The following is a 27,188-nucleotide window of genomic DNA, read 5'->3' on the forward strand; positions in this document are numbered from 1 at the left end:
CCTTTCTCAGACCTTTTTCAATATTGTGTCCAAGATAATGCACCTCTTTCTTGCAAAATTGCAATTTGGCTGGAGATACCTTTAACCCTCCATCTGCCAGATGATTCAGTAAAGCTATGGTATCTACTTCACAAGCTTCACGTGTCTTCGATGCCACAAGTAGGTCATCGATGTACTGCACTAGTACTGAGCTTTCAGGCATGATCAAACTCTCCAATGATTTCTTCAACAACTGATTGAATATCGAAGGACTCTCTGTATACCCCTGTGGGATACGACACCATGCCAAAATACGCTGTCCAAACCGAAATGCAAAAATCGGCTGGCTGTCATGATGCAATGGAATTGAAAAGAAAGCATGACACAAATCAATAACTGTGTACCACTCAGCATCATGAGGAATCTGATACAAAATCACTGAAGGATTTGGCACAATGGGACAACATGCCACCACAATTTTGTTAACTTTTCTCAAATCTTGTACAATCCTGAACTTTCCATTAGGTTTCTTCAGCCCCATTATCGGTGAATTACACGGGCTACTCAGTAACTCTCTCAAAACACCCTGTTGAATCATCTTGTCAATTATAGGGGTTATTCCCTCAATTATCTCTGGTGTCAATCTGTACTGTGGGATATTAGGATAAACAATCCCCTCTTTCACTGAAATCTTCACTGGATCTACATTATTCATCAATCCCACATCTTCTCCAATAAAATCCCAACCCGCTGTTTTCACTGTGTGTCTCAACTCCTGAGGCAAATCATCTGGATTAAACACAGCATATGTACCAACAATCTCACTCTCTCTATTATCTAGAGTCATCCTGTACAGAACATCCTCATCTGGTGTCTCAAAAGCTATTCCATCCGGAGTACAGAAAATTGTGCAATTCATCTTACACAATAAGTCCCTACCTGACAAGTTCAATGGACTAGTGTCACAGACTACAAATCTGTGCATGTCTGAAAATTTCCCTATTCTTACCCTTACTGGTTCGGTAAGACGAGTCTTAATCTGTGTATTTGCTACACCAACCACTTGGATTGCTTCGTCCGAGAGAGGAAGATTTCTAATATCTGCTGACCTGACAGTTGATCTCGTCGCTCCTGTGTCTACCAAAAAAGTAACACTCTCCCCATTTATTTTCCCATCTACAAATGGTCCTGCCTGGTCTATTTCTAGAGTTGCACCAAGTATGCACTCTTCCTCCTCTCTTCGGCACCGTCAATAGTCCCCTTCAGACTCACTCCCCTCATTCTTTAACCAGTACTGCTGTACCAGGTTAGTACGTCTCGGTTTGTTTACCTGCTCATCATTGTAGAATCCTGAGTCCTGGTTATACTTTTGGGACCCTCTATTCTGTGGCAAGGGCGGTTTTGGCTCTTGACTCTGCTGTCTGACAACCTTCTGCTGATGATTACACCCCTCGTTCTGCAGCTGTTGATTCAAGGGTTTATTCTCATTACTCACTAATGGTGGATTGGTACACTCGGATCTCCAATGCCCCAATTGTCCACAGTTGTGACAAGGGAACTTTTTCTTTGCTTCTTCTAGATTCCCCTTCCCTTTTCCTGCATATCTGGGTCTATTTCCTGGATTATTCGCTTGTTCCACCATCTGTGCTTCTTGTCTTTCAGCAACCTTCACCTGTGCCCACATTGGTTTCTCTTTCAGCTTTCTTTGTTTTGCCTCAATCTCATCACTGAAATACTTTGCATGTCTCAAGATTTCATCAATCTTTTTACTCTGCCAATCAACTGTATGCTCTCGTATCCTTTCACTGATTTCAGGTCTCAGGCCATATACAAACCTGTATACAAAATGACTCAAATCCTTATCACCCAGGTGTTCATCTCCACTGAACTGTTTAAAAGCCAGTATCAGCCTTTCGTAAAAAGCATGAACTGATTCTTTTGCCTCTTGATGTGTTCGATCTATCTTAACCCAGTCTGTCTCTTTCGGGGGTACCTTATTTTTCAGGAACACAATTACCTGGTCATATTTTTTCATCACCTCTGGATCTGGTGCTCCTGTTTTCGGATCTCTTGGATACTCCTTAGCAGGCCAATCTACAACTATTTTACACTCTGCCCACAAGTCTGCTGGAACAATTATATCAAACAGACTATTCAGGTCAATCCACAGCACTTTTGACAATTTCACAAACCTGTCTACCTGCCTATACCACTCGACGGGCTTTTCTCTCAGTCGAGGAAAATCATTCGTAAATGACAAAATATCCTGTCTAGTCCATGGGGCATGTACATATCCTCCTCCAGGAATCTCTCTCATAGGATAAGCATCCACTGTTTTCTCTTTTTCTCTCATAGGGAAAGCTGAGTAAGTCCTGTCCACTGAATCTTCCCTTTTCTTGTACCACCTATCCTTCCATTTTTCCACATCACCCCATTTTCGCAATAAGGCAATCATTTCCTTAATCTGCCCTGTTCTACCAACACCATTTAGATTCTCAATGTCCTTGTCGGTGAAATCCACCCTGTAAGGCTTCTGCAAAGCTTTTACCTTATCCATGTCAACTCCTTGTTCACTCGCTATTGCTTTTAACCTGTCATGTGTACTCTTAGCCCTCCAGGTGATACTCTTGCACATAAATAACAACTCTCCATCATGATGGTTTTTCAATATTTCTGTCGGAATTGTTCCTGCAATAAGCTCCTCCAATTCTATGCGCAACCTGGCTACATCAATTGCCTGTGAATCTTTATCCTTCTTTTGAAGAACTTTCAACCAATCATTCAAATCTTCAGCCGTTATTTCTGTAGACCTTTTCACTGCACCCACTTGTTCTGCCATCCTCTGTGGTTCCAAAATCGTTCCTCCCAAACAACCAGTATTCAATCATGAACTAGGCTGTACATCTGATCCTCCACTACATGTGTCATGTCTTAGCTGTCTCAAATTATTTTCTCCCGTCCTTATTCTTGATTCCTCCAAAGTGCAAGAACCAACCAAACCATTTCCTACATAGGGAACTGTCAAACCATTTTCACCCATTCTTTGTTTATCAAAAATAGGCACAACCGGACCAATAGTTACAGGCACTGTAACAGCTTCTAGATTTTTCGTCAGCTCTCTAATTTTCTCAGTCAGCTCAGATGTCGTTCTGGCTAATTCTCTTGTTTTCTCATCACCGATTTGATTCTCTCTCTCTCTCGCTCTCTCTCTCTTTCCCTTTCCATGAAAGAGCTACCACTTTTCAAATCAGGTGTCACAATCTCAGTTTTAACAATTCGTAAAGTATCTCTTATTGGAGTCACAACTGGCGTTCTTTCTTCTGGTTCTGGTCTATATGGAGGTGGTCTCTTATAAATCATGTCATCCAAGACCTCATCCTCATAATCATTAGCTCCATACCTTCTCACTTCTGCATCAGACACCTTTTCTGCACCTTTCCTCCCTTCCGCTTCTTCAACAGTTCTCATAGGATATAATCCTTCTGACATACTAGCATCCCGCCATCTCCTCATTCGATCATGATGAGTTTCTCGATCATATTTTCTCCCGAACATATACCTATAATTGCCTCCACTCCTCTGCTTTTCTCGCTCATGCACCTCATCTTCACATTCCACCAACGCCTCGAACTGTGTCGGCCTTGGTCTAGGCTCTAGACACATCATCTTTTCCCGTAAATTTCTCAACACGGCCAGATTAAATGAACCATGTTCCGGGAACGCTAAGACACCATCTTCCTTAGTATACTTAGCCCAGTTGTCTAACCATATACAGGTATGATACCCATATTTTGCAACCATGAAGGATGCAGGAGTTCTTGTCGGAGGTAGCAATTCACCTTCTCTAGTTATTATATTCTTATCCTTGTCGAACCATCTTTTAATTTTACCGAACAAGGATTTCTTTTTCTTTTCCTCCGGTTGATAATACATTTTCGCGTTTTACTACAACCCTCTAGTCCTTTTCCGCAACTGTACGATCTTTTGTCCAATAACAGCGCGACTCACACTAACGCACCAATCCTGGAGCATTTACATCACCCTGTACTCCTTCCAATCCCTGCACGGCTCACACCAACGCACCAATCCCAGCGCGAGCACCGTTCTGATCCACTGCCCAATCACAGCGCGGTCTGTATGACGTCAGTAGTCGCTGCAGTCACTTCTGCTCTGTCTCCTGTCACTCGTCTACCCCTCCTTTACAAAGCCTTCTCAGTAGACTTCGTTTCAGATTCTACAAAATCTATTAGTTAACGATATATAAACATCTCCATTGTCTGCTTCGCTAACCACAGAATAGTAAAGAAAATTCTTTTTCACAAGAATCCCGCTTCTCTCTAGAACAGCGCTTACCTCTGCTCTACCACGGAATTATTACTTTCGTTGACACAGTAGCACATCCCTCTACTCTGCCCTTCTAACATGCATCCATTAACTGTTTCCTCTAGGACTGCTCCAAAGAGTCTCACAATCAACTAAATGCTCATACATTCACGCATTTTCACACCAGAAAATATAGTACATCCACACAGAATCCTGCCTTTCCCGAGAACAGCGAACAATCTGTCCCACTACAGAATTATAACACACGTTAACCAAGCAGCGCTTACCTCTGCCCAGTCCTTCAGACAAGCTCAGAGAATACCTATTACTACTCCAGCAGTAAGCTTTAACGGCGAACCTTACGGATCCCTGGGACTTAAGACCAGAGTTTCACAGATAACCTTTGCTACCATACGCACTCCTTTTATACCGAAAATATGGCTCTAATAGTAACACACGACGATGTCACTGATTCCGAACCCAGACAATGTGACGCGCAACTTCAATTGTCACACGTTTTTCCCCGCATACGTACAGGGCCAACAATCCCGTCTTTCCCGAGAGCAGCACTCACTTCCCTCTGCCCTACTACGGAACCGTCACCAGCTCCCCACATTCCAGAAGCCGTACACACTACATAGAACTCAATATAACGACTTCAACATATAGTATTAGTACATATACCAACATCAATCAATAAATCAAAAGCCTATGTACAAGCAATCTTATCAGATCAAGACAATAATCTCAACCATCATACTGCTACCAGGAAACTGCTGCAGATCGGAGCATATAAATTCTCCCTACTTCCACGGACAGAGTAAATCCACAGTCGCACGCACATACACTCATCATACGCTAGGGCCCATTACACTAACATTCATTCTATTACTCTATCCACACTGAATATAAGAGAGAAACCTAAACCAATCTGCATCTAAAGCGAGGTCAATGCGACCTTAAAGAAATTGTCCTGAGTCATGACTTTAAACATAGGAAATACATTTGAAAACTCAATAAATGACAAGGAAATAACCACCCGACACTGGAATTCAAACAAAGATCATCTTTTATCTAAATTAGTTCAAAAGAAAGTCAATCATTAGCAAAATCATTATTCACATAGTTACCTATTCTAGCTAAATGTCATTTGGGTCAGGACAGGTCTCTCAGTAAAGTCTCCCGAGTCGCCGTCCTCTCAATCAGCATCGATCCTCACGAGCATAGGTTCGGGAAGAAGTGGCCTTAGACCCTCTCTAGTCTAACATTATTTATAGACAAAATAACAATTCGAAAGTAACAAATAAACTTTAAACGTCCGTTGAGCTGCTGAGCAGAGCGAGCAGGAAAGGATGTTGACTAGCAACATTTCGAAAACCTCCGCTCAGAAAAATCACAAAAATTAAGACACGGAAGAAGGAAACTCAAGCTAGGGAAACGATACATTCATGAATGCTTTTCCTCGGAACCATAGTGAAGCCACCGCAAGTTTATCAGAGTTCATTGTGACTTTATTCTTTTCCAAGGGCAATTGGCAGCGAGCCTGGAGCTGCTGTCCTCACGGAAACTTTTAATTCAGACAGAGGCTGTGGTCAGGTGACTTCCAACCATGTTCAGCAAGGCCTCTCGTCACATTTCAATCACTCGAGTGCAGGCTGCAAATAGCGGCCATCTTGGTTTAGGCCAAAACGGACCATCTTAATTCAAAGAAACACAAAACAACGTTACCACATCGTAATGATTATACAGTGTTTATCCCCACTAATACCCTTATGTGTATGTAATTATCTAGCCGTCTGCGACACAGAGAAGCATTAGAGCACGTTATTTTAGAGCGCAAACACAAAACAAATAGCACTTATGCGACACTCATTTAATTAATTTGCTCACCAATCTAGTTCACGTATTAATAAAGCAACATAAATGCATTCCCACGTGTAATTTCTCTCATTAGTAATGTTGATTAAACAAGACTTTTAACAAAGCTAGTAATTAATGATTATTTATCAGTAATTTTAATCATGACATATAACATAAACTGGAGTTTAAATCTCAATAAATTTCCAATAGAAAACCCTGCTCCAGCAACGCACCAGTGCAGGATAGGGGAGACAGAATTGCGCTATATGCGGATGAAGTCCCCCTTTCTTTTACGGACCCAGGATTACACACTCACTTGGTCATGTCACTCTTTATCCCACCTACGAGGGTGGCAGAAACCACGAATTGGCAAAAACAGAGACCGATCAAACGTTTTAGCGTCCTCTATCTTGGTATGCATATTTTAGTGGAACCCACCCAGACCCGGTCCATCAACATTCCTTCACTTATGACCAAAATGAAACTGGACTTTAGGGCCTGTTTGCACTTCCCTCTCCCGATTCTGGGCAGAGTAGCCCTATTTAAAATGATTGTATTGCTGAGATTTTTGTATACTTTGCAGAATTTCCCACATTCTTACCCAGTGGCATGGTTCCGTTATCTTACAGCTACTATTAGATCCTTCCTCTGGGTGGGGCACCCCCCCATCGCCTGTGATAAATGTTGGCAATCGACATTTGACTGGGTGGGGGTAGGCATGGCTGACATCTGCCACTATTACTGGGCCTCACAGTTGTTGGTTATCACCTATAAGAGGAATTGGAGCTGGGGAGATCTAGCTTATAAACTGCAGTTTTCCCTGATGGGTCTGAAAAAAGTGCAGCATCTGCTTTACAGTGGACCCCTCCTTCACTTCCTCCCCGAATCCACCAGTGTGCTGATCTCCACATGGCTCTTGGCTTTGAAACAGCTGGGTTGGGAGAAGAAAATCAGCATTACCTACCAGGGCGACATGTGAAGTGGAAGGTCCACTATAACATTCCAAGATTTGCAAGCACAGTTCTCACCTTCCATTACAATCAATCAATCAGTCATTTGTAAAGCGCACTACTCACCCGTGAGGGTCTCATGGCGCTGGGGGTGGGGGGTGGGGGGGGGTGAGGGTTCTGCTACTGCTCGAACAGCCAGGTCTTGAGAAGTCTCCAGAAGGTCAGCAGGTCCTGGGTCTGTCGCAAGTGGATGGGGAGGGTTCCACAAGAACTTGCACCTGCGTCAAGCCCTCTATTCCCATCGAGACGAACTCCATGGATCCCCCCACCCCCTCCTTGCCTCCGAATACAGCCTGCTCAAAGCCAAACTGCTTCAGGGCCCGCTAGATAAACGTGGGATTTCACAGCAATATAAATCGCAGGTAGGCATGGTTATGTTGCTTGCCAAGTGTAACATAGCACGCTGCTGGATTGCCGCGCACCCCCCTAAGATTGCAGACTGGCACTTGGCTATAGATTGGCGTTCCAAACTGAAGAGCCCATTTAACAAGCCAGGGCCTGCCCACGTAAGCATGCCAAGATATGGGGTCGATGGTGGACTTACTATGAACTCGGTGGTATTACCTTGGTTGGATGAGGGGCAATTTTTTGTACTGTTTGTCTAGGTATGGAGGCCAGTTTGTGAATCGGAATGGGGTACAATTGTCATTATAAAAGGATAATAATACTTTTTATAAATAAATAAAAAACAGGAAAGCACTACGACATTTAAAAGTGGTGAAAGCAATATTCCACAATAGAATGAGAGGGACTTGCATTCAATTTGGATGTGGAACACATTTTGTGGGGGATAGTGTTCATAATGTGATCAGACCATGAGCCTTCTGTGTATTTAATGGAAGTGACTTTAGCTTGTTGATGCTGATGTACAGATTATATGAATATAACGTAACTATGGTTCATATACGAGGTAGTAAAAAAATGGGAGGGCAGGCTGACTTTCCAGATTTTTTTCATTTTGTAAAGTCAGATTCGTTCATTCATTAGCAGGCAACGTTGAATCTTCGAATTTAGATAATTTTATGCCCAGTATTTGGAAGATTATTTCTTCTTCTTTCATCGGGAGTTTTATCCTCTCTTTTTTTCAGCATATCCGGTTAATACATCTGTGTTTTCAGAAAGGCTTAAGAAAGAGAAAGAAGCACATTTTCAGGAGGTGCTGGACGTTTTGGGAGAAAACACAGGTCAGTGCCATTAATGTATTGGGTTTCGGATGTCCACATTATAGCTGGGAACGTTTGTGTGTTAGTGTTATACTTTAAGGTATGTGTCAAATGTTTTTTGACCGAATGTTCTATGTTTTGCATTTTACTGGTGGTGTTCCTAGGCGATGTTGGTAGCTGGCGGGTGTTTACTGGTGGTGTTCCTAGGCGATGTTGGTAGCTGGCGGGTGTTTACTGGTGGTGTTCCTAGGCGATGTTGGTAGCTGGCGGGTGCTGCTACATCTCGCATAGTTGAATAAGAGGTGTTCTTTCTTCATCACTGTGGAGTATGTCTCCTTAACATAAGGCTAAGGGATAGAGAACACACCAAAGTCAGTGAAAATAAATGTAATTCTTTTATATGACATTCTCCTCATCTAGCTCACAATTGAATTCTAGGCTGTCCATCCTAAACCGATCATTTCCTCTTCTCGAAAGTAAATACAGCCTGTGTATGTCTTTAAATGCTGGGATTGGTTAAAGGGACCTCTGTTCAGGTCACTAAGAGCAGATTAGAAGAAGATCATAGTTCCCGAGGGTGGTAGTAACCCTGTTACCGGCCTGACTCGGAATTATGAAGTTCATGGATTTATGGTTGAACTGTTCCGTTTCATTTGCTGAAAACAGGCAATTCTTGAGGTGAGGGAAATTGCAGGGGAGAATGAGGGTTTACTGTGAAACTGGACCTGAAATTACTGACTCCTCCAAACATTTCTCATTTAACTGAGTTTACCCCAGGTAACGTTAACATACTACATCTTGGACATCATAATAAAGCTCTGTGTATAATACATTTTTTTACTGGAGTTGACCGAAGGGTCAATCCATCCAGGATTTTTTTTTTTTTGTAAACAGATTTTATTGGTTTTGTTCAATCCTCATTATATCATTGTCATTATTCTGCTCAGGCCAGTTCAACAGGTGTTTGATCTTCACATGTACAAAATCTAAGCATTGCAATAGTACAGTCTCAAGACTAATTCAAAATAAGAAACTATCCCTCCCCCCCCCACCAAGAGTCAGTATTGTATGATATGTATGGATTTGCTTTGTGATATATGTAGCATTTCTTTTATATATCCAGGTCGAGGCAGTCTTAAACCACTTGAGCAATCCTTTGGCCTTTTTTGTTTTTGAAGCTCTACATAGAAGGTCTAACTCGTGAAGGTGTGCACTCTCCAGGAAGTGCTCAAGTGTATTTCGTGGGCTTACTCTCAGGGGTTCCCGGGTCAGGGTGTGATAAGTCGTCTGAGGGCTTCCCAGGCTCTGGCCACCTATATGTTCCCTATCCCCTTCCTAGCTTATCTCAACAATAGTCGTCCCTCACATCCTCCCACCCTCCCACTTCAGCAGTTTTCCCCTCCATGTTTGCAGTCTAGGACCTCCCGATGCCTTCCAATTTCTGGCTGTCTGGCGCTTAGCATGGATGAACGCTAGATCTTGAAATTTGCTGGTGACTTTAGTCTTAGATGTGTGGGGGAACCATCCTAATAGGCAGTGGGCCCGAGGTATGTGGGACCTCTCATTCGATAGTCTCCTCCACTACGTACAAGACCCCTTCCCAAAACTAGCATAGTCTCGAGCAGGTCCAGAACATATGAAGTATATGTACCCTCTCCTCTCCGCAGCGAGGGCAGACTGCCTCTGCTACCTGAAAGTATCAGCTTATGTACTCTGGAGTCAGGTAGGATCTTTGTAGGATATAATAATTAATGAGTTTAAAGTGCACGTTTCTAGATACCTTGGGAATCCCAGCTAATATGTTATCCCAGTCCTTTGCTGAGATCTGGATGGCTAGATCTGCTTCCCACTGAGACCTTAGTTTCTCCAACGGACGTTGCTGATCTGCATGTAGTGCTCTGTACAGACAAGACACTACTTTTATGGTGCGTGCAGAAAGGGCCATATAATAATCTGCTGTGATGGGGGTTGGATAGTTCCCATACGCCAGTGTTTGCGTACTGCTGCTATGAGTGCTCTGTATAACAAGAAATGTCCGCCGGGGAGGTCAAACTCTGCACCAAATTCCTCGAAGGGGAGTAACTCTGTGTCTCTATAAAGATCCCCCATCTTCATCGCTCCAGCCTCAACCCAAAAATCTAAGTCTCACTAGCTACCCCCATGGGGAAGTGCTCTCAGCATGTCTAGAGGTATTTCAGGGGAATATGGAACTTAAACCCGCATTTTTTGCAATCCTCGATGCCAGAATTTGGTTTGCACCTTGAATTCATTTGATTTTTCCCAGTCGGTCTGCCCACTCTGAGGAACACTCGCAGGAGATCGGGTAATGATGGTGCAACCGAGCGTAGGGCCTCTTCTGGTTTCCGTCTCTGTGCCATGTCTCTAACCAGCCATTGCAACTGGGCCACTATATAATAGGACTCAAAGTCGGGACCGCCAGCCCCCCCACAGCCACCGGTCGCTGTGTCGTTGTCAGCGCTACTCTGTGTCATCCCGACCCCCATATGAATGTCCGGATCAGAGTGCCTAACTCTCTGAGAAATGCTGTGGGAATCCAATGTGGAAGTGGGTTAAAGTAATATTAGAGGCAAGGGAGCACCACCATTTTAAAGAGTGAAATTCTACCAGCTACTGAGAGCAGTAGGGTCCACCAGAAAGCTGTGGATGTCCTCCCCCCACATTTCCCTCAAATAGGTCAGGCCAGTTGTGGTATATTTGGACCCCTAAACAGGATAAGCATCTCAGCTCCCATTGTGGTTGCGCCAAGTCAGTCGGAGGACGCCCCGTCTGCACCACAGGGAAGAGCCTGGACTTCTGCCAACTCACTTTCAGGCCAGGGAAGCAGCTAAACTCCTCTGCCAGGGAGCAGGCTCCTCTTAGATCTTCCTCCCACTTTCTCAGGAAAAGTAGCAGATCATTAGCGTAGAGTGCAATTTTATGATTAGTGTGCCCTACACTGAGTCCCCTGTAAAATTGCCCAGATCTGGCCGCGATCATCAATGGCTCCATGGCAAGAGTGAACAATAGGGGGAAGAGTGGGCATCCCTGCCTGGTGCTGTGCTCCACTGGCCACCCCTCGATATAATTCTTCCCATGCGCACTCTGGCCGTGGGTCTAGTGTATAATAGCCGAGTCAGTCAATAAAGTCTGCTCCCAATTCCATCCGTGCCATAACTTCATATAAATATCCCCACTCCAGGCTATCAAATGCTTTTTCTAAGTCTACAGCAAATATTGCTGCATACCCTTGGTCCTCCTTGGCCGTCTCCATAATAGTCAACAATCGTACAATGAAAATCTTCCCCAAGTAGAGTCGCAGTAGTTAAGAACGGTGCTAATGGTCGTGACAGGTTCGCAATGAACCAACTCTGATATACATTTGGGGCATATGCATTCACTGTAATCCATATGAGGACTCCTCTGGCATACGCCGAATATGCAGTATAAGTCTGGCCTATCCAGCGTCATCGCAGCGTATGTCCCTCCTTGTCAATGAGGTGTGTCTCCTGCAAATAGCGCACCCCTCTACTGTGCAGATAAGAGAACACTTTAAAACGTTTTGCCATGGAGTGCATGCCCTCGAATATTCCGGGTTAAGCATTTGTAAGCTAAATAGCCAGCCATATTAGTTCTTGGAGGAGAAGGGGACTCCCTTTAGCCCTTTTACGATATCCTGCCCCGCCCTCTTGGTATGTTCAGTGTAAGCGCAAAGGTTGTGTGACTCAGTAATCCCCAACATAAAGAACAAAGTCCACCCATCCAACCCGCATAATAAATCAACAACAGTCGTGGAACTTCGTCGGCGGTGCTCGGTAGTGAGGGGGATGGTTTGTGAGTCTCCCAGCTAGCCGGGCCCCTGTCCAGCTTATTTAAGTAGAGGTGAGAAGGCAATGCATAATACAGTTTCCCAAATGTATCGCAGGTGTTCTGAAAGAGAGGCAATATGGCATGCAGATTTACACCTCCATCTGCCCGTTACCAGTTCATCAAATGTCTCATATGATGTAATCTGCTGTTCTCAGAGTTACTTTGGGCATCTCCAGTCTCGAGATCTCTGAGGCATTGGATTCAGGATCTGACTCAGTCTGGAATGAGAGAGCTCCGTTCTGGTGCCTATGGGCGTGCCTGCTTCCCGCTCAACTTGGCCACGACTTCAATCACCGTTTGTTGCCCTAGTTGTGCCTCACCTTGAGAGGGGACGGCCAAGCTCCGTCGCAATCGCTTGTGTCAGGAGCCCGATCATTGTTGCCATCTCCCATCACCAGTGAATGTTTTTGGTCCGCTCTGGTCTTCCAGCCAGTCCCACACTTCCTGTGGGGAGTAGAAAAACTGTGCAGCGCTCGGGGTCACCACTTGTAATTTTTCCAGGAATATTTGAAATCTAGCTGTCACAGCTTCTTTTTGGCTTCCTGTATGATGTTCTCTGTCTCTGGACTTCAGTGGAGAAATCCAAGAATATGCGCACTGTGACAGTCTCCACTCAGAGCTCCTCTCTCTTTTGTGCTTCCACTAAGATGCAGTCACTGTCTTTGTAATAGAGTAGTCTCGCCACAATTGGTCTCGGGGGTGGCGGGGGGTGTCGGGCTGTGGCAGTCTTGCCAGTACTCGGTGTGCTCTATCCAGAACGAAAAACGCAGAGAGCCCTTCAGGACCCACTTCCAGCCGCAATCAGTGTTCCATATATTATACTGCATCGGTGCCCTCAACCTTCTCAGGGTGGCTCAGAACTCGAATGTTGTTGTGGCTTGAGCGAATTTCGACATCCTCTGCCCAGATCTCCAATGTCCGCACATTAGCCTCCACCGTTACCAGTTTTCACATTGTTTCAATGGCTGGAGGGAGTTCTCCCAGCAAACGCTCATTTGTAGTAGCTCTCTCCCGCCGGCACTTATGGTCGTCTTTGAGAAGATTCAAGTCTGTGCCAATGGCGTCAATCTTGAGCTCTAGCATCTCACGGTAGGCGTTTATGGCCTGAGGGATGTCTTGCAACGTAGAGTCACCAGTGGGCCTCATCAATTGATAAAATACTCGGCTCCTTCAGGTCCTGCTCCTTTATGCGGGAGGATTTACCCATCTTCGACTGTGTTCTTGTAAGGTTAGCATATTCAGGTGGTGGTCGGCACTTCCCTTGTGCAGCCCTTATCTCCACTCACCGAGGGGGCGTAGGGCACTGTTCGTCGTTGCTTGGGGGGTTGGGCAGTCAAATATGCAGACTTCAATTCAGCAGCCAGCTCTCTCCTCAGGTTACAAGCGCAATGGCACAGAGCCCGGTGAATCTGGATGTGGACGGCCAAGGCCTCTGCACAAGGGGTTCTGGATCCTCTCGCCCCAGGGCCCATTTTCGTCCAGGTACGCAATTGGGGTTTTCAATATGGCTGCCGGTTGACTCCCTTGTTGCAGGTCACGATCAAGTCCTCAGTTAACTTATTCGCCCGCCTCAGAATGTGCGTGGATTGGTGGCCAAGCTCATCTAGGCTGGTAATATCATCAAGTCACTCACATCAGTGCATTCCCCCATGTGTATGCAATGGGTAAGTGCCCCTGGGTCTGCTGCTCTCAGGGTTGCTGAAGTGTATTTGGCCCAGAGTAGAAGCGAGCAGCTTTTTGCTAGGCCGTGGCGGCCTCCGGTAGCAATTCGTTCCGCAGCCACCACACAGGGATTGTGGCCTAATAGGCCCGCAGTTCTTCTGGACCCGCTTGCAGTACTCTCTCTGGTGATCAGGAGAACACCATCCTCAACCTCAAGCGCTTGCCTCTCACACTTTAGGAATGTCCCCACTTCATGGTCCGATGCCTCCACGCCTAATTTTTGTCGCTCTCAGCAACGGGAGGCCTCGGTGAGCGCTCCCTCCCACCCTGTTGTCTTTCCCCAGTGCAGGGTCGGGATCTACCACTGTGCCGTCTTCTAGGGCCGCTCACCCTCCTGTTCGTTCTAGAGTAGCAGGAGGTAAGGCGAGTATCAGTCCGCGTCCCACTCAGCCAGCGCTGCCTCCAGGATCGATGCTGGAGCTCCGGCACACCGACGCAGCTCTCTGGTCTCCAAGGGCACTGTCTCAATGTCTGCCGCAGACTCCGGGGTCAGCCATCAGCACGCGCCCAGGTTTCTAGGGGCTATCGCTGGTCACAGGCACAAGTGAGGGCCAGCCCAGGGAGGGACCCACGCTGCTCACTCCATCAGCGTCAGGTCATGCCCCATCCATCCAGGAGTTTATGATCTAGATTTGGGGTTCTTTGTATGGCTGTATCCATTGTCAAGTAGATCTCTCCCTATCTACAAAATACTGTTGATACCATGTGAGGATTTTGCCACAATGATGCTCTACTGATCACACCTCTGAATGTCTCAGATCTTATTCAGCCTATTGGTGCCAGCTAGCTCTTCAATAATAAAACATTCGCCTTTTTTGCAGGCATGTTAGTACATCCATCAGGACCTTTAGTTATATCCATGTAATATGCAGTGGTAATTTATATAGTTGCACTTCACAGAATCCCCTCAGATTAGCATGTAGACTGAACTAATATCCTAGCGGTAAGCATGTGATAAAAAGAAAAAAGGTAACCTACAATTTCAAATATATATCAACAGCTTGGATATATTTAAAACCATACAAGTTGATCTACGTTCTAGAATTGAAGATTAAAATATGACCATCACTACATCCAAAGATATGGTGCTCAGAGTCCCAGTCTATAAGTCACTGTGATTCTCATTACTTTCTCAAAGATTGTCCAGTAGAAATTGATGTCTTCCAAAGTTCTGACAGTGACATTAGGCATTTTTAAACATTATCAAAAATCGCAATGTAGGACTCACAGCTACAGTAGTATTTAACAAGGGAAATAGAACTGAAAGATAAATAATACTCCAGCTTCCCATAGTGTGCATGCTGCTATTCAAGACAGGGTACTTTTTTGTAGTAGTCGATTAACAAAGACATACTTGACAACTCAAATCAGCAGAATTAACTAAAGGAAATGAGAAGTAATAAGGCTTGGTGGTGAACCAAGATTCTGTGGGCAACAATTTACTGCTCCTATAATAATCTAATATTACAGCATCTCTGGAGCACATCTCAAGTGCAGCAGGGACAGGGTAAAGACTGTGTGCATACTTTTTTTTTTTTAATTCGTTTTTATTTCAGGATACACATGGCAACGCTATACAGCATAAGCATATATCTCAGAGATACAATGTATAATTGTGTTTCTCTATTTTCAACTGTACTCTTGGCAGTGTTATGCTAAAAAACATGTAACACAGGCATAATATAAGAAAAGTTGAACATATCAATTTTCTTTTTTCTGAATAACAGCAATGCAGCTTATCGGTAACACACAGAACGGTCGAAAATGACAGCAATTAACATAGCAGCATTCCTGCGTATCCTTTAACATCAGGGACTGATGTGGTGTTTACAGTTCGCTTCAAGTCTCATACTCCTTACAATGAACATATGAGGTAGTAGGTAACAAAAGGAAATGTTGATTTCCCACTCCCTGCGCACCCCACTCCCCCCCCCCACCCCCCCCCCCCCGGAAACTTAGTGTGATGGTTTGCTGGCTATAAGAGGACCGCTCGTTCCCTCCCAAGACTCTGGGATTTCACCCATGGTGAGCGGTCTGTCTCCCCAATCGCCCACAGGGTCCAGAGACTACTGTGTTAAGTGGTGTTACCTGGACTATTGGGAATACCTTTGCCACTTCTCGTCTGTGTGGCTGGGGTGCCAGTCTGTAGAGGGGTATTGGATCCCACTGCCACCTTTGCCGGGGGCTGTAAGTTACTTAGCAATAGTCCAGACGTTTCCAAATCCTGTACAGCATTTTCATCTGTACGGACTATACGTAATTGTCTTCCTCTGCCACCCCCCCATTCACTCATCTCTGCTATCCAGTTGGGTAATTGAGGGGCGTAGGTTGTGTCCAGTGTATCGTTATGCGGCTTCTAGCGAGTACCAGTCCTAAGTTCGCAAACTTAAGCTGCATTCTATTACTCCTCTTTGAGGTCAGCATTACTCCTAAAAGGCAGTGCTTAATGGTTTCCTCAATCCGAAGGCCAGTCGCCTCTCGAAGAGTCTCCAACACCCCCAACCAATAATGCTGGAGTCAAGGGCAATCTCACATGATGTGAGTGAACTTGGCTCGCCCGATGCCGCAGCAGGGACACTCTGCGGAGCGAGTCGCATTGATACGCGCTAGTTTGAGAGGGGTCATATAAGTGCGATGCAAATAATGAAATTGTGTAAGCTTGAAGCGGGCGTTGCTGGCCACTTCCCGTACCTGCGCAAACGCCCTTTTCCATTCACTATCTGTGAGGGGAGCCGGTAGAGATGTCTACCATCTGTTTCGAATGTGCAAGACATCGACGCTACGGTCAGCCTTGAGTGCTCGGTATAAAAGGGAAATCAATCCCCTGTGGGTATCTGGGTCTAGAATCGCCATCAATGTGTGGGACTCCCTTGGTTCCTCAGGGAATGAGATCCACATTTCTCGCGTAGTGCGGGAGAGTTTTGCATATTGCAATAAGTGCCCTCCTGTGATCCTGAAGCACTCCTGCGCTTTATCAAATGTGAGGAATGACCCATTACAATATAGGTCGCCCGCATGACGTTTTGAATATGGCAAAAATTACGCAGCCATTGCAATGGTAGTGCTCGTGCATAAGGCGCCCTATGCACCAATGTCACTGCCCGCTCCCATGCTTCCGTGACCTGACGTACCACAAATGGGTATTCCGGGGGCATGCAAGATCCCATCATGAGGAATCCCGGTAAGCTATTCTCCCGTCCCCATAATATCTTTCTCTACGCTTGGGACTACCACAGAGTGCTGCATATTGGAGGAGCAAAACACACAAGATGATGGACGGAATTTTGCACATTGGCAAAACATTCACCCCCAGTCACAGATCTGGGTTTAATCCATCCTTATTTTGCTAACCATGCCGCCCCAGTTCAGAAATGGCCATATTCAAATCAGTCTTGACCTTGTGCCTCATGGGAAGAGTCCAGCCCGAAGAGCCAAGCCATGTCTTCCCTGGACCGGAATCAAGCATCCTAGGACTGGTTTCGGTGTTTCACCCCTCTTCAGCCAGGATAGCTTGACTCCAGTGGCGTAGTGAGCACAGGACCCACGTCTGGGCATACCCTTCCCACATAGGGCGAACAGCAAAACACACAAGTTGATGGACGGAATGTTGCACATTGGCAAAACATTCACCCCCAGTCACAGATCTGGGTTTAATCCATCGTTATTTTGCTCACCACGCCACCCCAGTTCAGACATGGCCATATCCAAATCAGTCTTGACCCTGTGCCTCATGGGAACAGTCCAGCCCAAACTGCCAAGCCATGTCTTCCCTGGACCGAAATCAAGCATCCTAGGACCGGTTTCGGGGTTTCACCCAACTGCTTGTCCCCCGTCCTGCTATCACGGCATTGTCATAGAACCTCTCAATGAAAAGGACCACAATACCTATAAGTTATATTCAAGCAGTACAAGCCAAACTGAACACTGCGCTACATGATTGCCCCACTTATCATTGTACCACCTTACCAGAAGAAATCCGTAGGAGGCACTGCTTTCTCAGTACAAGCTGCCAAGCTCTGGGACTCACTTCCAGTCATCATTAGAAGCAACCAGGAGCATATACACTTCCGAAGACAGTTGAAAATGTGGCCATTTCTTAGATAAAGGCACCAAATGCAGACAGACCACAAAGTCCTGAAAACAGTCACACCCTCAAGTGCAGTACTTGAGTTTACAACCCACGCATTGCAAACAACTCAACCATCAAATTGCTTTCAATATGCAAGTAAGCAAAAAAATGGTACACCAATGGCTCGCCTTGATATCGTTTTTTTATTTTTTCTTTATATCAGATAGTTATGTACTTCCATATGTATTTGTTATGGCCCACAACAATATCAAATACATCATATGCAGCGATCAGCAAAACGTTTTAACTAATACTTATTGAATTCACATAATACGTATCTGCTAAGAGGGTTGCCCATCACCAGCACTGTACTTCCTAAAAAAATCATCACCAAATGAACAGAATCTGAAGAGATCTGTCACACAGTACTGGACAGTTTTGGAGGACTTTAATATAGTCCATTCACTGCGGTCCCAAATATTTGCATTCTGACTGCTTCTTTACATCTCATATAGACACTCATATACAGGATTATTATAAAATGCCTTTGCCTACAGAGCTCTCCACTTGTCTCTCCCTCCAACCACACCAGATGAAGACCACAAGTATTCACAAAATCTCGGAGATTGGGGAGACTGGACAACCCAATGCATTAACTCGCTAAGCAGAATATATCATATGGAATAAGGGACCTGCAGAGTTGTTCAAAGCTAACAGCATACTGAAACCATAAAACTGAGTGTTTATCTCTTACACTTCATCATCAGATAGACTGCTACGCACTGCTTCCCATAGCACAATAACCACACCTCAATGGTCATCATGCACAACATGGAAGCACTTCTCAAATAACATCAAAACAAAAACAACATCCTTCCAACCCCACACCCTACAGAGTTTAGCACTATGGAGGTCATCAATTTGTTGTTAAACCCAGGGCTTCGCTATGATGCTAATGGTACATGAAGAAAGACATGAAAGATTTTCCCAACATTTCATAGAATCTTTGTAGGGCTCTGTCAACAAACCCAGGCAACTTTTAAGATGATGGTTTCAGAAACCATACCATTCTCTTCATTAGCTCATGAGACATTGTGATTAAAAAAAAAGCATGAAAATCAGAAAATAATCACTATTTATTTCAACCCAAGTGAAGAAGATGTGTGACAAAGGCAGACAAAATAAATGATGCTTCTTTTGTCATACATAGAACTCCACTCTCAGTTAAAGAAGTTATGTATACACAAAGAATAGGGAGGCAACAAATATTTTACAGTTAGTTTGCGCAGAGAGAGTTTGAGAGTCTAACAGAGAACGCCAGTCCAGAGAAATCTGTCTTTTATATGTACCTGTCATTATTTGCCATACATTTCTGTAATCCTTATAAACCTAGCGCATGCATATTATAACTGTTTGGAAAAGGTGAGAGCTGTACACTGCGCACAGTGTCTGTATAGTTTTACTTAACATTTAGTATATTTATTGTCAGGCTTCTGAGCTTATGTAGCAACATAGGCCTAAGGTATGCAGTAAAGTTGTCTAATTTATGCAGCAAGAAAACGTAAATTATGCAGTATATTGCAGCACATTCTTAGTCAGTGTTCTTTCACTGTTTGTAATTTTAACACACAACAATACTGTCTAAGAAATAGTTTAATCCCATTGGTATCAGTTCAACACAAGAACACAACAATCCTCATTTGAAAGGTAACCAGTTAAACTTTAAAAAAGTTTTGCTACAGCGCAAAACTACATGCTGCTCTTTTTTTATTTAAAGTAATGACTGAGCTAGAAACTATTTTTTTTGTTGACATCTGCAAATTATTCAGAAGACTGTGGATTATGTGGCAAGTGTGGTAAATCCCTAATTGAAAAATGCAGTGGCTGCAGAATCACATAATTCCATAACCAGGATTATTTTGTGTATTTTCTGTGTTGAATCATGTGTGAGTGAATGCTTTGCTTTAAAGAATTTTATGATACCAACCTGTGTTGAGGCACTCGGTTACGTCATATTAGAATGTTGGGCTAGTGCCACTTGGGAAGTGTGTGTATGCCTGTTGGGAGTTAAAAGTGAGATTGTGCAGTTCCTGCGTGCAACCATGCAGTGTGAGACGTCAGGAGCTGTGCTTCTTCAGTTTCGGTAGGATGCCTTTCTACACATAGCCAAAAGGTAGGTAGCTCTTAAAATTCAGAGCAGAACTGTAGGCTCTCTCAGGCTTATCCTGCGAGAGGTCCAAGACACCACATGATAATGATTGTGATGGTTTAATCTCTACCTCAGTGTTAAGGAAACTTTAAATAAGGCCCTCTGAACAAAAAGTAAATGGCCCCACAAATACGAAGCCTTTTCCCAGCATGAAAAGGCCATTTACCATTTCCCCTGCCCGTTTCCTGCATGCAAGACATGAAATAGATCCAGCGGTGGTAACCTCACTGATTCTAAACAGAGTGGGAGAATTTTGAGTTTGAGGGTTTTGTGGGGCATGTGGACCACCAGTTTACAGCTTTCCTCCTGCTCTACCAAACTCGAAATAAGGCCCTAAGTTCTTGGTTTGTTTATGGGGAGGGTAATAGGGTATGAGGTATTAGCTATAAGCTTGCTCAAAACGTATAGCATTTCGATTTACTGGACACAGACATAACCACAGAAGAAATAGTTCGTTCAATAACACATCTCCATGTCAGGGAACATCCTGGCCTAGATGTCTGGGCAATTGAACCGTTCAAGAAATTGTCTAATCATATGGTGGACCATATGTTGGTTATGTTTAGATTGGTCTTTGTAAAAGGAAGCCTGCTAGTGGACCTCATAGTCCATATATACAAGGAGGAGAAACCAAAGGAAAATGTAACCTCATGTTGTCCCACCTCATTAACAGCAAAACAAAAATATTACCAATGGTTTGTGCCAATTAGTTGATCATGGTTATTACTAAACTCGAACATCCAGATCAATCTGGGTTTATGTCGAATAGGTCTGCCAGGTTGAATTTCAGACTTCTAAATAAATGTTTGGACCTTTCCAAAGAGTCAAGGAGCCCATTGAATTATTGTTAGACGCAGAACAGGTGATTGACTCAGTCAAATAGTTTTATGTTGCTTATTCTGGAGCTGACGGGCTTTGAGCCCATTTTCCTGAAATGGATCACACTATGATGCGATAACCAGGGAGAGAGGAAACAGACTATTCTGTTGTTCTTTTCCATTATATTGGGACAAAATACAGGGCTGTCCTATCTTGCCACGACTGTTCATCTATAGTGGAACCTTTGACCTGTTGGTTAAGATAAGATTCCTTGTTTAGGAGATGAACCTGGGCTGGATGATGGGATGACATGCTCTCATTGTATGCTGACAACTTACTGCTGTATGCTGCAGAATCTGAGAATACGATAGATAACCTATTGTACTTATTTTTAAAACAAATGGGAAGTTTTCAGAATTTTGCATTACCTGGACACTGGTAGCAGGTACCAAATGGTTAGGACAAGAAAATGCCAACTTTCTAAAAGTGTTACGCAAACAAATGATGGACGGAATGCTGAATGAATCATACATTCACCTCCAGTCATGAGATCTGGGTTAAATCCACCGTTCTTTTGTTCACCGTGCAACCCCAGTTCAACCCCAGCCATGAGCAAATCAGTCTTGATCCTGTTCCTCATGGGAATAGTCCAGCCCGAACTGCCAAGCCAGGTCCTTCCTAGACTGGAAAAAAGCATCCTGGGACCGGTTTCGGGGTATTACCCCATATCAGCCAGGCTAGCTTGAATCCAGTGGCACAGTGTGCAAGGGACCCACATCTGGGTATAACCATCCCACTTATGGGCGAAAAGTGTTACGCCAACAAATGATGGATGGAATGCTGAATGAATCATACATTCACGCCCAGTCGAGAGAGCTGGGTTAAAAAAACATCATTTTTTTGCTCACCATGCCACCCCAGTTCTAACCCAGCCATATGCAAATCAAGCTTGACCCTGTTCCTCATGGGAACAGTCCAGCCTGAACTGCCAAGCCAGATCCTACCTGGATCTGAAACAAGCATCCTATGACCGGTTTCGGGGTATTAACCTCCATTAGCCAGGCTAACTTGAATCCAGTGGCACAGTGAGCAAGGGACCCACGTCTTGGCATACCCATCCCACTTAGTGTGAAAAGTGTTATTGTTAGACCTGGCATCTTTGGCGTGGTTTCCCCTGACTTTTTGCCTCTACCTCCTGTATTTTTGACGCTATGCTGGATTTCGTTTTTGCTGGTTTAGATGCTTTGGGCACTTTGCCACTGCTGATCCGTGTCAAAGTGCAAGTGCTCCCTAGGTAAATTGTTATTGTAATTGGTTATCCATGATTGACATATTTGTTTCACCTGTCAGCCCCTAGTAAAGTGCACTGAGTGTGCCAGGGCTGGTGATTCAAATGCTACTAGTGGGCCTGCAGCACTGATTGTGCCACCCACATGAGTAGCCCTAAAATAGTGTCACGGGCCTGCCACTGCAGTGCCTGGGTGCAGTTGCTAACTGCCATGCTGACCTAACCAGTGTCCACACTGGCCAGGCCTAAGCCTTCCCTTTCTGTACACATTGGACACCCCTATGGAAGGCCCTAGGTACTCTCCTGGGCAGGGTGCAGTGTATGTGAAAGGTAGAGCATGTATTGGTGTAGGTGACATGCTCTGGTAGTTAATTACAGCCATTTTCGTTTTTCACTATTGAAAGGCTACCTTGCCCATAGGCTATAATGGGGAATGCTGAGTGTAATGTTTACCTGCATATCTTCCCATAGGAGCAAGAGAGAAAGCTAAAGTGTGGTATCCCTGAATTCAGAATTTAATAACACATCTTTTAGAAAGGATGGTTTTTAAATCCTGTGTGTGAAAACAGCACTTTTTAGAAGGTCCCTGTTTTCCTTTTCTGCCCTTTCTGATTGCCTTGGCCTGTTTGTGAATTGACTGTCTGGTTTGCGAGTGACAGGGACAGGGGTGGCTCCCAGAGGCTGGATGAGTCAGCCCAGGGCTGAATAGGGACATTCCCCTGTAGATGGGTGGGAGGAGTAGCACCTGGGCCTGAATAGGGCTGTGCCTGCCTTCCACAATGCTGGCTCCACCCCCTGCTGGGCGGCTGACGACCCTGCCCCTCTCTCTCAAAGGAAAGAAGAAACCAAGTAAACAGAGTGCTCCAGGACTGGCCAGAACTGGTTCTGACTAGGCCAAGGCCCCTCTGCCTGCAGAGGACAAAGGATTTTGGGGTATAAGTATTGGGACCTAGACTACAGAAAATTAGATCATCCTGGAATCAAGAAGGAACCTCTGCCAAGGAGAAAGCTGGAAGACTGAAGAGGAAGGACTGTCCTGCTGTATGTTTGTGGGCTGACCTGCAGTTGCTTTGCTGCCAAGGAGAGGGGAAGGACTTTGCTGTTGCTGTGTCCCCTTGCTTGAAGAGATCTCCAAGGGCCTGAGAAGAGCTGGCCTCCTGTTAAGAAGTCCCAGGAACAAAAGGACTTCACCCCCAGCTTCCAACTGAACTCTGCTGAGTGAGTTCTGCCCTTCCTAGAGTGCTTGATCCAATTGTGGGGCCTCTGGAAGTTGTGCCTGCTGTTGGGAAGCTGACCAAGAAGAAAAAAGCAAAGGATCTACACTTTTTCCTGCACAGCCGGCTTATCGAGAAAATTTCCGTCGCACCGCTCGTTAGCGTGCCAAATTTTATCGCTGCGAATATAGTCGCAGAGCCAACCCAGATCATCGCTGGTGAAATTGTCACCCCGCTCATTAGCAGGCCGAATTTTGTCGCATCGTGCCTTAGCGAGTAAATTTCTACCGGAAAAGCTTCGCCTTGGAATCCATACAAGTATCGCCTCACTCCCCATACAGACCGGATTTGTCGCCCACGCCCGCTGCGTGCAGCAGGGTTGTCGCCTCGCCTCCCCAGGGTCTCAGGACTGATGCTGTTGCTTGTTTTTCGACGCCTGAGCGCCGCTAAGAACTTTTATCGCATCACCAGGTACTGTTGGCTAAAATTGACGCTAAGGTGAATGATTTTGTCGCTAAGCTAAGAACTCTTTTTGAAACCATATTCTTGAACTGTGTATGTTCGATTTTTGTCGTTTTGGTCTTGTGTAGTTTATGTAAAAGTACTTTATTTATCTACACCGGTGTGGAGTCCATTTGTGGTGTTTTCACTGTGTTACTGTGAGTGTTGGTACAAATACTTTACACATTGCCTTTGATAAGCCTGTCTGCTCGTGCCAAGCTACCAAGGGGGTGAGCAGGGGTTATCTAAAGAGTGTATCCCCCTTACCCTGACTAGAAGTAAGGGTCCCTATGTGGACAGTGGTACCTACCTCTGCCAACTAGAGACCCCCAGATCTAACATTGGTGGTCAGCGGTGAGGATTTGAAGTTGTATTTGTACTTGACCCACAGTAATTGGTGTACATCACTAGTTTAAGTGCAGACCACTACGCAACCACATTCTGTATTTTTGGTTCTATTTTTGAGTAACTCTTCAAGAGCATCATGTCTCAGGTGGCAACAAGTGAGAGGGCAGGATTGCAGTTTTCCATTGAGGATCTGTATTCGTACAAAGTTGAGGAGCTCAAGCAATTTTGCAAAGACCTTGGGTGCCCTTTGAAAAGCGGATCTAGAAAGGATGTGCTACAAAGAGTCTTGAAGGCCTGGTGGGAGGCCCAAGAGGAAGATGATGCAGATGAAGAGAATGGTTTTGTTACCCAAGATCTGCCCGTGGGCGGACCAGTCTCAAGGGCTGGCTGCACCCATTCCAGTAGGGGTCTCACTCCAGAGGAGTTGGAGGAGAATCAAAGGGTGAGAAACCATGAATTGGAAACAATGAGAATGAAAATGAGGCAATTAGAAGTAGAGAAAGAAAAGGCGGTGGAGGAGAAGAAATTGCTTCTGGCTCATGAGTTGAGCATGAGAGAACTGGATATCCAGGCCAAGCAGGCGGAGTCCGGTTCCAATGGTGGCAGCGCACAGCCAGTGCAAGGGGGTAAAGTATATATCCCCAAGGATTTGGTACAGAATTATAATAGGAGTGAGGATATCTGTGCCTGGTTTACCTCGTATGAAATTGCGTTGAGAATGAATGGTGTGCTTGAACAGCATTGGGGGGCGGGCCTGTGGAAACATTTTTAGGCTTCTGGGAGGAGTGCTCTAGAGCCCTTAAAATTAGCAGGTACCATGACCTATCCCAATATGAAGGAGGCCCTATGTCTCAGGTATAGACTTTCTCCAGAACAGTATAGACTGCAGTTTAGGAACTCCAAGAAGAAAGAGTCTGAGACTTGGATGAAGTGTGTGAATCTGTACTCACGTGCACTGGAAGGTTGGATGAAGGGCAGCAAAGTAACTGATTATAAGGGGTTGTTGCATTTAGTTTGTTGGGAGCACTTGAGTAGTCTATGTGTTCCAGATCTGCGCCAGCATCTTTTAGACAGCAAGCTGACGGACCCCATTGAGCTTGCTAAGGAGGCGGACCGCTGGACCAGTACCAGGGTCCACAGAGGAATTGTGAGTACCATAGCCAAAGGTGGGCAGGGTCCCCAGCAAAAGAGTGGGGGGGACAAGGGTAACCAAAAGGAGTTCTCTCAAGGGCCCCAAAACAGTTCCCAGGGAAAGGAGTCCCAAGCCCAAACCGAACTGGCCCCCTAGGGGCAGGCAGGACCCCAGGGGCCCACCTACCTGCTATCACTGCAATGAGGTGGGACACATTGCCCACAAGTGCCCCAAGAAACCTCCAGCACCCACTGGTGCTCCTAAACCGGGTTTAGTGAGTGTAGCTTTGGGGGAGTATTTAATTTCTAGTGAAGGGGCGGAACCAGCAGTTATGACCCCTGTCTCTTTAGGAGACCAAGAGATGGTCCAGGAAACCTACCTGCCCGATAACACTAAGAAATACGGGCAGTGGGTGACCATCAATGGGAGGAGGGTGGAGGCTCTGAGAGACACAGGAGCCAGCGTGACATCCGTGAGGTGTCAGCGGGTGTCTGAAGAGCAGGTAATTCCCAATGTGCTTCACCCAGTAGTTGCAGCTGACACCTCGGTGCGCCTCTGTAAGGTGGCGCAAGTTCCCTTTGAGTGGAGGGGGGTCTAAGATCTCTTGAAGGTTGATGTGAGTCCATCCATGCCTGTAGACTGTCTGCTAGGTAATGACCTGGAGAGTTCCCCATGGAAGGAGGTGGAACGCCAGGCTCACATGGAGATGTTGGGTTTGCCTGAGTGTATCTGTGTGACCACTCGGTCTATGGCAGCCAGTAGGGGTGATTCAGCAGACCTGGAGCCTGAAACGGTGGCCCAGGAACCTGCCCAGAGAGGAAGGTGCAGAGGGCGTGGGAAACCAGCCCCCACCGTTCCCACGGTCCAGGAAGGAGCAGAACCTGAGGGGGATGCCCTGGAACATACAGGGGAACAGGTGGCCGAACTGGGGGAGCTACCTGAGCTGACCCATTGGCAGCAAGAGGGAGATCCCTCCAGGGAGGAGTTCTGCAAGGCGCAGAAGGAATGCCCTTCTCTCATTGGTGTGCGGCAGCAGGCTGCAGATCAGGCAGCAGGTGGAGAGTCCAAGGATCATCTCATTTACTGGGAAGATGGGTTACTTTATAGTGAGCCTAAGGTCGCTGAGCCCGGTGCAGCCCGTGTGCTGGTGGTACCCGAGCACTTCAGGACCTTCCTAAAGGGTCTGGCTCATGACGTGCCTCTCGCAGGACATCTGGGGTAAGACAAGACCTTCCAAAGGCTTGTCACCCACTTCTTCTGGCCCCAGATGAAGAGGCAAGTGGTAAGAGCGGAGGAAAGTGCAAGGCACCCCTCCAACCCTTTCCTGTGGTGAGCACCCCTTTCGAGCGGGTGGGCATCGACATTGTGGGGCCACTGGACCCCAAGACAGCCTTAGGCAACAGGTTCATCCTGGTCTTGGTGGACCATGCCACCCGGTACCCGGAAGCTGGCCCTCTCAGGACAATCACAGCACCCGTGGTGGGCTGTGCATTGATGGGGATCTTTTCCTGTGTGGGGTTCCCCAGAGAGGTGGTCTCCGACCGGGGTACCGACTTCATATCTAGGTACATGAAGTCTCTGTGGGAGGAGTGTGGGGTAACTTATAAGTTCACCACTCCTTACCACCCTCAAGGAAACGGGTTGGTTGAAAGGTTCAACCGAACTCTGAAAGGTATGATTATGG

General features: G+C 45.7%; 1 protein-coding gene across 2 annotated transcripts in view; it reads left to right on the top strand.

Moving 5' to 3' along the window:
- LOC146798836 (uncharacterized) overlaps positions 1-27,188 on the top strand; it is a 304,215-nt gene that overhangs the window by 128,979 nt on the left and 148,048 nt on the right. For both annotated transcript variants that reach the window (XM_085626154.1, XM_085626155.1), the window contains one exon: positions 8,261-8,356. In XM_085626154.1, coding sequence (XP_085482280.1) covers positions 8,261-8,356 — 96 coding nt within the window. The remainder of the gene's footprint in view (positions 1-8,260; positions 8,357-27,188) is intronic.

This window comes from Triturus cristatus, chromosome 9 (assembly GCF_964204655.1).
Source record: "Triturus cristatus chromosome 9, aTriCri1.1, whole genome shotgun sequence".
Classification (NCBI taxonomy): Eukaryota; Metazoa; Chordata; class Amphibia; order Caudata; family Salamandridae; genus Triturus; species Triturus cristatus.